General features: G+C 45.5%; 1 protein-coding gene across 1 annotated transcript in view; it reads left to right on the top strand.

Moving 5' to 3' along the window:
• The window catches only part of LOC147748411 (uncharacterized), a 58,100-nt gene that overhangs the window by 31,507 nt on the left and 11,212 nt on the right, over nt 1-15,381 (top strand). The window contains exon 2 of the mRNA XM_086936429.1: nt 14,337-14,502. Within this exon, the coding sequence (XP_086792555.1) occupies nt 14,337-14,502 (166 nt within the window). The remainder of the gene's footprint in view (nt 1-14,336; nt 14,503-15,381) is intronic.

The following is a 15,381-nucleotide window of genomic DNA, read 5'->3' as shown; positions in this document are numbered from 1 at the left end:
AGCAGCGCGACTGTCGGCGTGACTGAGGAGGCGCCGGAAGGCTTCCTGGAGCGCCGTGTCAGTAACACCGATTCCCCCCACGCTCGAGCGCTGGCTGAAGGAACCAGCGCGAGCGAGGGAAAAGAAGGCTCAGGCATGTTGCTCCGGTTTGCCTTTCCGCTTGTGTGTGAAGTAGACACGAGCAGGGAAGGGTGAGCGGGGCCCCCAATCAATTCACCGCCAGACCCCCCAACAAAGCACCGGTTCGGCGGAACAGTGGCAAAGACGCCGGCAGGCGCCCAGAGGCAACAGTGACGCGTGGGGACTGGGACATCATCGTCCCCACGCTAAAGTAAGGAGCAGGGAAGAGGGGCCCTTAAAGAATCTAATAACTGGGAACTGCTAGTGAAAATCCTAAGCTGTGAATAGAAGAAATAGTAGTTCATTGTGGAGCCCAGGGCTGATCTGAACTGGGAGTTAGCTTGATACCCCAGAGTAATTATAGAATTGATTACAGGGTAGTGATACTAGGGTCTTGAATTACTACTGAAGCAGGCCAATAACCCTGAATAGCACTTTGAAACTGTTAGGAAATGTACATGCCAGCTAGGTGATGCAAGTGTGTAACCCAACATAGTATAAATCTAACAGGTTTCTTCTAATTTCAAAAGAGTGTCACTTCCTCATTACTGAACTCTTATCAAGTGAATGTATTTTACTGCCCTTTTTCCACAGCTGAAAGAGTGAAAAGTAATTTCCCTAGTAAAAGTGTAATGTTTATTCCTAAAAGCAATTGATGTTATAACCTGTATGATTTCAAATCCAAAAAGCCATATTATTTTTATAAAAGGTAACGGTATTTTTCCAAACAGAGGTGTTGTGTCTTTATTTTAGTGGTTCATCACTGTGTTACTGTGGGTAAGACTTGTAAGTACTTAGCCAACGCCTTGAGTTAGCTGTAGACCACTACTGTGCCAGGCTACCATATGTAGGCTTGGATAATCTAGGTCCAACATCGTGCATAAGAAAGCTATGTTTTTTCTACCTCTAGTGTACCATCTTGTCGTACCTTATGAGCCTATTTTGAAATCTGGGGAATATCGCGTCTCCTTACAGTAAACTCAGACGACTACTCACCCACTCATAAGTCACAGATTGGTTTGTTTCCTAAATCAGAGCATCTGATTGGTCCAATATGTGGCCAATCATTGCCCGTATCAGTATACTTCTCCGAAATCGCCTCCTTGGACGCTCTTATCTAGATTCTTTAAATTATTTCTGGCAGCGAAATTGTGCAGATATCACGTATATCGGTCCCTCAGAACGTGACTTATTCACCTCATACAATTTTTGTTATTTTATTATGTGCAAACGTACGGGCTCGGAGATCTCATAATCAATATACTCCACCGGCCAGAAAAGATCATAGCCGGGTATGATGGTGCTTGAGCAACAGCACAACATCTGCCATGTGTGCAAGCGTGGGTTCCATCGAGTACTTTGACCGCAGAAAAGGATGCCGGATGGATTACCAACTCTTTCTAGGGTATATCAAGCCCAAGAAAGGGAAGGCTGAATAAAGATCTAAGAAGTAACCACCTGAGGGCTTGAATGCTCATTTGATCAGAGCCAAATCTGCTATCACTGCATAGCTCATGGATTTCAAGTATTGGACATCTGTCAGGCTGCAAGATCGGCTTCACTGTACATATTTACTAAGCACTACTGCCTGGACAGTCGGGTTCATCTGGATGGGTATTTTGCCCGTTCGGTCCTGCAGGGCTTTCTGGTCTAAGTTGGGTCTGCAGACCTACCTCTGGGGAGGCATTGCTTGGGTATCTATTCTAAGGCAAGGAATCTGTGGAAGAGGTGTGGTGCAGTGGCCAGGGTGCCTGACTCCGGACCACGGGGTTTACGGCTCGATCCCCAGCGCCGGCGGCAGGTTAGCCCAGCACCATGTGACCCTGGGCAATAGCTTGCTTAATCTTTTGGATGGCCCCCAGTGCCAGGACACCTCTATGGAGGTAGCTGTGGGCTTTACAAATGCTGGTATTACAAATGCTAGTATACATTTCAATCTGTGGCTAAAAGTCTTTATCAGATGAACAATTTGCTAACCTTCAGTAACACCTTATCTGATAGAGACTTTATCTAGCCGCAGATTCCTTACCGACTTTTCCATCTTTCCCCCTCTGCGGCCTGATTTAAGGATGATATCTTTCCCTTACAAATGGCCCTAGGAACTCACTCCAGTGGTCAGTCTTAATCGTGGCTCTGTACTCCTGGTGTGGAAATCTGTAAAAATAAACTGACATCAGAAGCGCAGAGGTGGCTCCTATATAGGTACTGCGTATGTCACGTCCGGCATGGATGACGTGGAGCCGAATGACGCCACCTCCTGGCACAGTGGGATACTCCTCTGAAATTTCCAGATCCAGCCTGAAGCCTGGGGATAATTCTAAGGTAAGGAATTCACGACTAGATAGTTTCTACCAGATAAGGCGTTACCAGGCGTAAGTAACTTGTTCATTTGGGCTTCTCTGAACAACCCTTTATTGATCCGGGACAGTTAGTTTTCAGGTCCATACTGGCTGGGTTAAATAAGAAAAGATCTTATAGAATTCCTGTTGAATTCAATTTGACATGAGACAACTTTGTCTTTTCAAGAACAGATCAGCAATATTGCAGCTGCATTGTTCCCATCTTAGATATGTAAATGTAGTGCAGTTGCCCTCTTATGATCTTGTAAGAAAGCAGCTGAAGCTGCTTCTTCATCAACTCAAATGTTCACAAAGCACACCTGCCCCTGCTCACTACAGTTGTATGAATTCGCCAGAGCATCACCATTCTCACTTATGTTTCTCTAGCGTGATTGCCATTGCTTTGAATCCACACATGAACTTTGGGAAACTGAAATCCGTCATGTTCAGAGTTCATTTCCAAAACAAGCACGTTAAAAAAACGGTTCTAGAAATCTTACAGTGACAACTTGTCGTATGGCATTCTGGACAAAGATCATTCTCTGCAGTTATTTTGGTTGTGTTGGCCACGGATGGAGACAAGTTGTCAAGGCCTAGCCACATGCTAGCGTAACACGCTCAAGTAAGTCTTTACTGAGGGTAATCATTGGGCTCCTTTGCACCCCACCTTTAGTAAAAATATGTGAGTGCGTTAGTGTGGATTTTATATTGGCATGGTCCCATTTGTACCGGTGTGTCTTTGAAGCAACAAATCATGGTTGGATTTTCTCAGTGATGGAGGATTCCCCCAGTACTGGGGGCAAGGACTCCGATGCATGGGGTCCTCGGTGAACCAAGAGCTGGAGGCAGGGACTTGAAGTTGAAATACATATATCTATGCAAGAATGCAGCTGATTCGGATACAGTATGCAGTTATATACTCAGCATGGCCTCGCTTAGTTTCCTCAAAGTTTGTTCCAGGCCAGGAGATGGAACAAGGGTGTTGTCAAACTCCAGGAGACAAATGGGGGCAGACTCTGGTTTCCCTGCATAGGGTCGGCGACAAAAGGGGGTCACCAAACAGTGGCGCTGGTGACAATCTTTATTCTGGGCCCTGAGTAATGCAGACAGGTGTAGGTGTTTTCCTTGTATAGCACTTAGGCATTGTTGTCTCCTCCAGCGGCACAGACTTTACAACTACAATATCTTCCACAGGTCCCCATGCAGCTAGTCTGTTCAGCTCTTTCCAGGCAGGCTCTTCTCAGGAGTCCAACAACCCTCTTCAGTAACAAACCTTGCTCCTGAAGGGGTTTGTTGACTGTGTCCTACAGAAATGCCAAGAGTATTATTCTTCTATACTTAGTCCACTGTCTGGCAGAAGGTTGGTAGTCATGGGACTCTAGCCCTGAATCCCAGTTCCTCTCACGTGTACATACTCTATACACATATCCTTATCATTTGTGAATAAATGATTAACAGAAACGTGCTACAATTTTAACATGGGCAGGCCCTTGCCCCAACTGAAGAAGACAGGCAAAATGCCTGTGACTTCAGTAGGATTTATGCTGTCACTACTGCCAATCCCACAAAGCCCAGAGAGAGAGTGCAATGCTCTGGGGGCTAATTCTATGCAACATGAAGGTGCATCCGTGATCTTGATGGATTGCCGGTTTAACTGGAGGAAACTTAAACAAACACAGAGACTGTAAATAGAAAAAACAAGGGCAGGCCACACACTCTTCGGAGCCACGCAAGGGGCTTTTTGTCCATACATGGACTTTCCCGTCTTTAGAGACTTTAACAAAACATCATAGTCATTTAATGCTGCTCTCACCAAAAGACTGGGATGTAACCTCTTCTGTTCCTGAGAGGGCCTCAGAGGCCCCGGTTCGAGTAGTGTCTACCATTTTCCTATGGTTGCCACATTTGACTTTTATATGGATGTTGAACAAGGTTGTTGATGGTAAAAGTGGTGCCTTTTGATTTTCCTGAGACAGCATCTTCGGTTCATGAGTGGACCCAACAGATACCTGATTTCATAGGTTTGCTGCACATCCACTCCGTTGTGTGCCACAGAGTCTCATATAAAGAAAGTGTCTCTTGATTTTCTTTGGTCACCAAATCTCCAACCCTGGTGGATCCCATAAACCCATATATGAATGGGATCGTTAGATTTTCTTGTGTAAGAGCATCTCTGCTCGAGTGCACCTCATAAGAAAGGTGTCTATTGATTTTCATTGGGACATGCCCTTCCTTAGCCTAGGCTACACACTTTTTCCTATTCAAGCACAACAGGGACAGCCCACTCCTCAGTCACCATAACAAATGATGATGGGAAGTATGATAGAGTAAATGTAAATGCGGCTTGGTTTCATAAATCGTTCTGCTTCATGCCACGATTAAGCACAGCCACACGCTGTCTAAAACTTTTGAGGCAAGTCTCTGAACCCCACCACACATAACTCCAGAATACTTCCAGCATAGACCACTCTAAGAAACATACACTCTAAGCCATGTCTAACAACCTGAGTAGATGGTTACTTGATCACGCCAAAAGCACTCTGAGGCATCTATAGGTTTAGAAAAGTGGTATACAAATCCTACATATAAGATAGTACTCTGCAAGCCATTACCAAAGCAACATCTGTAGATATGGTTATTATCCAGTCAACATGATGTGGTATTGTATAAAGAAACTGGTATGAAGTCCACATAGGAACTGAGCTTAAATCAAAGAACATGTATTCTAATGAGCGTACAATCGGACAAACTAAGGTACATTCATTCTAACCGAAGGACACATTTTGAGACTGGACATCCATGTACTATGCACTGCGTACCTTTACTTATCATTATCAATCACTTGATGCAAAGTTTCTGTTAAGAGACAGGCTTTGTTTAAGGATTATTGGTGCCACAGGCAAGCGTGTTATGTGTTTGTGGCTCCGCAAAAGGGCTATTGTTGCAGCTTCCCGCTGCAATATGGGACTCTTTGGTGCCTCTTCCTGGTAGTACAATAAGGTAGCTATACATCACATAAGGTGTCTTTGAATAAACTCATTGTAGTTGAATACTCACAAAAAATAACGACCTTGCATTATTTAGGAAAAGCTGTGATTTGTATAGCGCTAAGTTTTAAAAATTATAAACACACTTTAAAATGTGTTTGTTTTTAAACTTTTTCTTATCATATCTTCCCCTGTAGCCATATTAACAGCAACTTTCATTTACACAGTTTTTGATGTAGCAGATGTATTGTATTATAATTTAATTTATATAGCGCTTAAGACCCATAACAAGGCACTTTACCGTGAGTTGCACAGTACTAACGGAAACCAAGATTGGTGGTTAGTCGAGTGCATTATTGGATTCTGAGATAGAAGAGCAAGAGCGGGTGGTTTGCCACACACAACAGTACACACATGTAATCATAAGAAAAATGTCACCCAAAACGCCACTCCTCAGGCCATCATTGCACAATGGTGCTGTATCCGGCCACAAATTGTGTAGAAAACTATTAACCAAGATGATTGATTTAAACAGTGAAAACAATGGATACACATGGATAGGGCAGTGGTGGTTAGAACTATAGGGAATCTGATGTGTAGACCCATGGAAAACAGTCCCCTAAATGCATACTTGAGTAGGCCCACACATACTATACTAGTGGAATGGAATTTCATCACAAGACATCCTAAAGAACTTCCCTTCCTCTTCTCCAGACCGATCCACTATAATCCAGCCTTTGCATTAACCCTTTTCCTTGGTCTCATTGATAATTGGATAATGGAAGGTTGCCTCACGATTTCAGATGTATTCGAAACATCAAGAAATATTATCCTTTGAGTCCTGTAAATGGAAGTTCCATCTCGGTGAACAGGAAAGGTACCACTATACACAACTAAGATACTAGGTCATGCACCACACTAATAAACCGCGACAACCTAAGACCTTTGACCCCGAGATTAGGGTAGGATCTCCGCCAGAGAGACCACTGGGCAGATGTCAACATTTTTAAATATTCTTCTGCAAGCCACATCAACAAAACGATCCATCCATATAAAACACATTGTGCTAAAATCACAGGGAAAGAGGTAATAGCAATCGATAGGATATATTGTGGCAAGAAATCTCTAGAAATACCCATTGTATATCAGACAGAGAAGCACATTATAAAGTACTTTTTTTATATAATTCTTTTTATTAAATCGAGGCATCAAACAAAAGACACAGTACAGTAGAATCACATTATAATCTGTAGTACATCTTCAGAGGGGGGGAGAACCTAGTTACATACATATTGGAAACATCACGGGAGGAGGGGACATCAAAAACAGAATTTCTAGACTGTACACAGATCTCTCCTCTATATTTATTCCACTGATCCCAAATTGAAGCCCATTTTCCTGGACGTCCCCTCGCCATATACACAGTTTTTTCTCGAAACATTCCCCAGTCTAAATCGTTTTTTCAATTCTCAAGGGTGGGAGGCAACTCGGAACCCCATAGTTGGGCTATATTCCGTTTAGCTATCATGAAGCCCAGTGTGGCCCACTATGTCTGTGCAGAGTTAAGGTCAGTGGGTTCCCAGATGTTGAGAAGACATTGTCGCGCCTCTGATGATAAGGAGACACCCATGACCTTGTGAATAGTGTTATGAATCTCGCCCCAGTACCTGACTATGTGTCAACACTCCCAGATAATGTGAAGGAATGTACCCACCAGACCACACTAACGTCTGCACAGTCCAACATCCATCAACCCCATCTGTACTAGGTGGGGGCCGGTGACATCGACCCTGTGTAGTATCTTCAACTGTACAAGTCGCAATCTTGCAGGGATAGCAACCACTTTTGGGGAGGACACAGCCGAATGCCAGTCCTCATCATCCAATTCTATTCCGTCTCGTGTCCACTTATCCCTCAGTTCCCTAAGTAGATCCACCCTGTTATTAGTCTGTTTTTCATAGATCAGGGAGATTGTTTTTTCGGGGAGATGACCGTCCAAAATTCTGTCTTCAAGGGGTGATGCCTCCGGCATGTCCAATTCCACAGGCAGAACCGCCTGTAATGAATGACGGATCTGCGCATAGCAGAAATATTCAGAACCTGAAAGCGCAAATTCGACCTGCATTTCCTAGAATGTTTTTAGCCGCCCTTTCCCTCACATATCCTTTTTAGTTGAAATCCCTATCAGCTCCCATTTATCAAACCCCTTAGTGTTCCACAGTTTACCCAATCGTTCTGAATCAAAACGAGGGGTAGCTAGTGTTACCCTATCCCCCCCCCCAAGAATTTGTGGCATCATGCCAAATCTTCACTGCATGTTTAGTTGGTCCCGTCAATCCCAGCCTCATTGGCCCAGTATACAGTGCCCTACTATAACTATCCCTCCGGGAGGAGCCACTTGTCCATAGCGTATCCGGGATCGGTTACGGGTCCGTACGTTCCATGGTTGATTGTGGCCAACTGAGAAGCCCAATAATAACGTTTGATATCTGGGAGGGCTATACCTCCGTCATACCATGGGAGTGTCAGTTTGGTTAGAGCAATACGGGACCTTCCCTCTCATTGCAAGCTACGCTGTAGCCCCTCTATCTCACGGAACTAACTAGCGGGCACTACATCCAAGGTATTCTGAAGGGCATAAAGGAAACAGGGGCAAGGATATCATTTTGAAGAGGGCTGCTCGACCCAACAGAGAGATTGGAAGTCTCCGCCAATGAGCGGAGTCACTCATAAGCCTCTGCAACGGGGGAAGAAGATTTTCAACATATCTGACTGCTGGGTCCAGGGAAATGAAAATACCCAGGTATTTGAACCCACACGCATTAATCTGGATGGGACATTTTCTCGGGGCCTCCCCCCGCAGGACAAACAGCAGAGATTTCCCCCAATTGATAGAGAGCCTAGAGTTTTTACCAAAAGAGGCCAGAACGTCACACACCACAATAAAGGATTTCCGAGGGGAAGTCAGGTAAAGCAGAATAACATCCGTGTATAGGGAGATCCGATCCTCCCACTCAGGGGACCACCATATGCCTCGGATTGATGGTTCCCAGCCAATCCATGCCGCCAGGGGTTCTAAAGACAATGAAAAAAAAAGGGGGGGGCAGCCCTGTTGAGTGCCCCGACCCAAACGAAAGGATGCCGAGACCCGGCCCTTATCCACCACCTGGGCAAGCGGCTCAGTGTACAATAAGCGCACCCAGCCTGAGTTCAACGAGCGGATGGCTTGCGCTATTTCATCTACTGTCAGGGCACTATCCATAAAATCACGGTCCTCTTCGGACAAACAAGGTAGTTGTATATCACAAAGCAATAAATGGGAGTCCTCTTCTGGCCGATCTGAGTCCGAGGCATACACAGTTTGAAAATACGACACAAAGCTATCGACAATACTCTGGGGGTCGGTAAGTAACTCTCCTTCATCGGTAACAAGTTCTGGGATGACACTCCCGGCACTATCCCTTTTGTCCAACCAAGCAATAAGCTTCCCAGCCTTATCTCCGAGGTCGTAAAGCCTACCCTGCTGCTCCCTGCCGAGAACTTTAGCCCTATCAGTGACCAGAGATTCATAATCATGTTGTTTAGGGCGCAGGGTATGTAAGTTAGCCTGTGTTACCTCTTGCTCCAGATCCTCCTCTAGTCGACCAATCACAGCCTCAGCCTCTACAATCTCTTTATTCCTTTCCTTGTTCGTTCCAGCTATCAATGATAAAACTTGGCCTCTTATGACCATTTTAAATGTTTCCCAAAGAGATATTGAAGAAGGCACCGATCCCTCATTTTCTATAAAATAATCGTCTAAAGCCTTGATGAGGTCTTTACGGATTTTAGGATTCCGCATATACCAGGGATTGATAGGGGCGATCCTACCTGCCGATCTTGGAGCAATACAAAACCGGAGCCAAAGTGGGGAGTGGTCGGAGATACCTCTAGCAAGATGGACTGCTTCAACAATATAAGATGCTTGAGCCACCGGGACCAGAAAGTAGTCCAGTCGGGAGAGGATACCGTGCACTCCCGAGTGAAATGTATATTGCTTCCGGTCTGGGTGGAGCAATCTCCAGCTGTCCACCAATCCCATTGCATCCAAAAATTCGGGCAACCACCTCTGGGCACGCCCAGTATCCCGTGGGGGATGTCTATCTAGGAAACCAGAAACTACCGCATTGAAATCACCACCCAGGATCAAGAGCCCCACCGGCAGTTCAAGCAACAGCTTTCCCAAATCAAAGAATGAAGTGGACTGCATACCCGGGGGGGACATAGGCCGACAAGAGGGTAAGAACATGTCCCTACCATCGACCCGTGATCCCAACATATCTTCCCCTGTCATCCGTCCAGGTAGAATCTATCAGTAAGGGGAGCGCATTCCGAATCAGGATACCCACCCCCCTGGACCCAGATGTGAACCCAGCATGGGCCACCAACTTGTACCCCATTCTATGCATCGGAATACATGAGTTTCCAACCAAATGCGTTTCTTGGAACAAGACCACGTCCGGCACCTGGCACCTGGGATATTGAAGAACTACACTACTTAACACCTTCAGTTCACTACCCCCCATTGTAATATGAAAAAAGGAAATGACCCTCTACTGCCTGTTGCATGCTAATCAAATACTGTGTACTGATGCCATCGACAATGCAAAACATAAGAATATTTAAACAAGTTGCCAGTAATATGACACACAATATTTCGAAAATCCCCTCAACTCTCCTCCCCCGACCCTGCACCCCTGAATGCCGCTTGCATGCATCCCCAACTAGCAGTGTGCCTGTCGCCCCTTTTCACACCCAATACTAATCTACAACTAACTAGAGGTAGAAAATAAAGGGGAGGGCCCAAACTAGCCCGCCATCCCACCCCGTTCCCTGCTTCATCACCGCTACCCCATTTTAGGTCCATACATAGTGACACTTTTACTGACGCAGCATATCAAGAGCAAACTTTACGTTCCCATTCCACTCCCTGACCATAACATAATATTAATGAAGCCCACTGACACCAATTACGCTTCATTATTGTTCTTCCATCGCGCTTCGGTCTTGACCCTCGTCTCAGCCGCAATCACACTGTCCAACCAATCCGATGCCACTTCGGGGTTATAAAAGAACAAGGCTTTCACATTGAGTTCTACCCGGAGACGGGCCGGAAACATCATAGCGTATTTTAGTCCCTTGTCTCTCAGTTTCTTTTTCACAGATAGGAAACTCTGACTCTGTTTTTGAACCATCTGGGTAAAGTCCGGAAAAAGGAGAGGGTCACGTTTTCATATTTCACGGGGGGTCCATTACGTGCCGCTTGCAGAATTACATCCCTGTCCCGAAAATTCAAAACCCTTGCAATCATGAGCCGAGGGGGCGCTCCCGGCCTCGGCCTACCTCCCGGGACTTAATACGCATGCTCAACCGTGAATAAGTTGCTAAGGCCTTTAGGCTTGAGGTGATTAAGGACCAGAGTTTCCACAAATAGATCCAGTGTTTGGCCTTCTGATTTCTCGGGTACCCCAAGAATACGGATGTTATTACGTCTGATCCTTCCTTCATAATCTTCCAGCTTGCAATCCGTAAGAACTCTCGAGGCCTGAGGTCCCGTACCTCCTGCTGCAACTGGCTCATATCATCAATTAGGCTGTTGGTCTTAAGTTCAAGTGATTTGCCCTTTTCATTGGTCTTAGCGAGGTCCGTCCGCATCAGCCCCATCTCAATTGTAACAGTGTCCAGTTTGTTATCTAGGGCTTCCATCTTCTGTCCTAGCGACGCTTGCACCCCGTTGATAGCTGACATAAGATCTGTTAATGTTGGTTCAGGGGGGGCGGATAGGCTTTCTCCACCCTCCAACGATGTCTTCTTCACCTCTACCGTGGACCCCTTAGGTAAAGTATAGCGATCCAGTTTGTTTGACTGGATCGTTCTGGATCCGATGGAAGATCGCGACAGGGGCTTGTCCACCTCCGATCTTGCCGCCATTATTTCACCCCCTTTCCACTACATCAGATCAGAGTGAGCTCACATCCAAAGTCAGGGTCACCACTTACTCTGACTCCTCCAATATTCTCCAGCAGGCCACGTGCGGTCACGCCTCCCTCTAGCCTCCACTTGTTCACGTCCGATCACCCGGTCCGAAGCACTCCCGCTAAACTTCACAGCTTCCGAGCAGTAAACAGGGACGCAAGGGGTATACTTCTACGCCAAAGTGTTCAGACCAGTTGCCTCATGAAAAGAGCTCTGACAGGGGCTGATTACTTCATTGCGCATTATCATCATTCTCCGGCGCAACCCCTTTAATTGATTCACCTTTTCAAAGCTGTGTCATCTCCCAGTTTCGCCCGGCCGGTGATCTCCTCCGTGTTTTCTTGGTGAGCCAGGTAGCGCACCCCAGACATGGGTTCACAATACGTTTTTGATGTTCCCTCCTTCTCTTCAAAGCGGGACACCGAAGGGCACTCAACAGACACTAGCGGTGCCCAGCGAATAAATGGGGCTTCCGCTGGTCAGCTCGGGCGGGCCCACTCTTTGTCAGGCCATTAATATGCTTCGTATCCCCCGCTGGTCTCTATCCGGTGGCCCCCGAACATCTCTCAAAGCACCAGCAGTTCGGGAGACCCCGGGGTGATCCAGGGCCAGCTTCCGGGGCCGGCAATCCCCAGGCTCCTAAATCCCGTCACAATCTTCAGGACGGGTTCACAGGACACTCCAGGGTCAATTATAAGAAAGTCCCACAGACAGTCAGGAACGGGGGTTTCAGCACCAGTGTTCCCCTCCGCATGCATCCAGGGCGATCGCAGCGCCCCGCAGCTCCGTAATCTACTCTCGGAGCCGGGCCGAGACGTCATGAGCGCCCGTGCTCCACTCAATTTAATATAAACATCCTGGCTGAGGCGGTGGGGTACAGCAATAATCCTGGGGCATCAACTTACAGCCACGGGTCAGACCGACCCATCCCGGTTCGCGGTCCCCATTATTGTTGAACTAGTGGGCAGCCTCACTGTCACGCGAGGCCGCAGCTCCCACGTCAGACCAGGCCCCGAACTTCCGAACAGCGCTGCTCAGCATCCAGACCACGGAGGCAGCTCGGAGAAGACTGCTCGGGCGTCGCTTGTATTCCCACACCAGGGAGGGGAGTTTGGGTTCAGGATTTGTTACAGGACAGGGTCGCAAGGAACAGAGGTCAGCGGAGCCGAGTCTCTACGCGACCATCTTGGTCGCCGGCTTGGCTCCTCCCCTATAAAGTACTTTTTGATTGGTATCTTTGCCCAATCAAACTATAAAAAGTGTGCTAGGTTTGAAAGGATGTGGCATGCTAGGTGCCTTTAAGCACATTGGGTGGGACTGCCCACACATCAAGACGCTTTGAACAGAGCTACTGACGGCATTTAAGAGAATATTGGGAGGAAGACCTCTCCTGTACAATATTAGGCTTACACTCCACCCACCTAAAGCACCTGATGAAATTTGACTGGAAACTAATGTGTTACTCTCTGGGAGCAGCTACGTTGAGTTTGGCAGCCATTTGAAAAGACATACAGTGTCCCCACTTATTGTTCTCTGGTTTTCCCGATAATGGAATTTACCAGTAGTGGAGAACTTAACATATCCGCTTGCTGATTCGCGCACAAAGTTCAAAGCCAAATGGAGCCCATTGTTAGATTTTCTCTCAATGGGCTCACCCTCTCTGTCCTACCTGCTCTGATTGTGAGCCATACATTTCTTTCGATACTAAGATATATAGATGTACTATAGAGTATGCTGAAGGCAAAAAAATCTCAAAAGTTTCTTGTACTCTTTCTAGTCTTAAATGTGCATAGATGTTACACAGCCTTACTTCTACTATGCAGGTTGATATTGTGTGTTTAATGAAGTTATTCCATCTCTTCCATGTTAGTTTTTGTTCTGTATTTTCTTGTGGGGGGGTGAAGTTTTATATACATTTTGCAATGGTTAATACTTGAAATGAACATCAACATAGACACTCATATTTACAGATGAAATATTGTATTGTGCTTTGAACAAAATTCTGATCAATAAGTTAGATTTTTTTCTGTTTTATTACATCTATTTGTCAGTTTTCCTAACTCTACCCTAATAACTCCTTAGTATCCCAGCGCTTCCCATCTCTGAACCCATAAAACCCCAAATTTCCCCCAAATGCTACCCTTCCCTGAACCATTAAAAAAAACCGTATTACTCCTTAACGTGACCCTTCCCTGAACCCTACTAATCCATGAAAGCTATCAACCCCTCACTAACGTTAAGGCTGCTCTAACCTGAATTCTAAAAACCGCTCACTATCCTTTTACACACCTTTCATTGAACCCTAAATATCCATTAACACTACTCTTCTCTGAAAAAAAAAAAAAACCTTACTACCCCTTAATGTTACCCTTCCATGAACTCTAAAGAACCCTTGTTGCTCCTTAATGGTACCAATCCATGAACCCTACCAACATCTTACTACCCTCAAACATTACCCTGCCTTAAATCCTGAAAACACCGTAAGAATCCCCTACCTCACTGTAAACGCTCCTCTCTTCTTTAGCAGGAAGATACCCAAATGCCTCTGCTCCCAGTTCATTTACCTTTGCACTATACAGCACAAAATGTATCACTGGGTCAAAAAAACTGCTATCTTCTGTTTCTCCACCACTGTAAGCTCTTTGTGTTTCCATATATTTATTTACTTTCCTATTTACTGTGGAAAGCCCTTTTGGTGCAAAATTCCTCAAAGAACAACTACTTGCTTTGAGTTCCCAAACTTGTTATGTTTTGGCTGTTTTTACACTTTGTTTTGTAAAATGTTGCACCATATTTTACTTTAGCAGAGTTAACAACGGATACAGGTAACAAAGAGACTAGCTTTACAAAGAGGCTGTTTTTTTCTCCCCTGCAGGAAAAAACCTTCCCTTGCACCATATGCGGCAAGGCCTTCAAACGTTCGTCCACCCTGTCTACTCACCTCCTGATCCACTCAGATATCAGGCCCTATCCCTGCCATTACTGCGGCAAACGTTTCCATCAGAAATCTGACATGAAGAAGCATACATTCATCCACACAGGTAAGAAAGAAGGCTGCTGCAGGGGTGTATGCATAGTTTAAGCAAGTACATTCAAAGCAAGGGTCTCTAACTTAGGTCTGAGGCACCAACCAACATTTTCATGATATCCACATAAGAGAGCTTTTGTAATGCTCTCTCAGAAGTTGGGTGTCCTACATCTTTTGCTGCACATTTATACTTTGGAAGATTATCTTGTGGTTTTTAATATCAAAATCACGCTTTACTTTACAAGACTGAATCCTTTTCCATACTTGCATCTTTCATCATTCTTGGCCATCAGTTCGTTGGTGCAAAAACACACTTAAGGAAGCCACATTTCTTTGTAAAAAGCTGGAGAAAGCATGGTGCAAGGACTGTTGCCCTTCTAAAAAAATGTAAAATACAGACAGCTCTATGCCCTTATAAAATACTTAAATATAAGTTGGGGACCTTGTAATGCATCCATAGGCATTTCTGGGTGGCTCGTTGCTTTCTTCCCCTGTTTGTCTAATGTTGACCCTCATCCCCTGCACTCCACATTGTGGCAGGCAATACCATGTATTTGACTGCTTTGAACCTCTATTACTTGCCTTTGTTTGGGATTGTCTGTCCACTATTTCTTGTGGACCCCTTCTTGATCATTGACCACCTAGAATTCTAAGACTGGGAACATCTTATGTGGCCAGCATGCTTCAGGGCATCTGCAACAAATCCCTAGCCGCTTCATTGGTTCCTCAAGCATGGACGAAGGAGTTGCTATTGCCACTACTTAAGAAACCTTCTACTGATCGACAGTTTTGAACAATATTTGTCCATTCTCGCTGTTACCTTCCCCCTCAAGATTCTGGACAGAGCAGTGAACAAGAAGATTGACTCTTTTTGGACTCTAATTCCATCTTG

Source organism: Lissotriton vulgaris, chromosome 1_1, assembly GCF_964263255.1.
Source record: "Lissotriton vulgaris chromosome 1_1, aLisVul1.2, whole genome shotgun sequence".
NCBI lineage: Eukaryota > Metazoa > Chordata > Amphibia > Caudata > Salamandridae > Lissotriton > Lissotriton vulgaris.
This window is presented reverse-complemented; position numbering and strand designations above follow the sequence as displayed.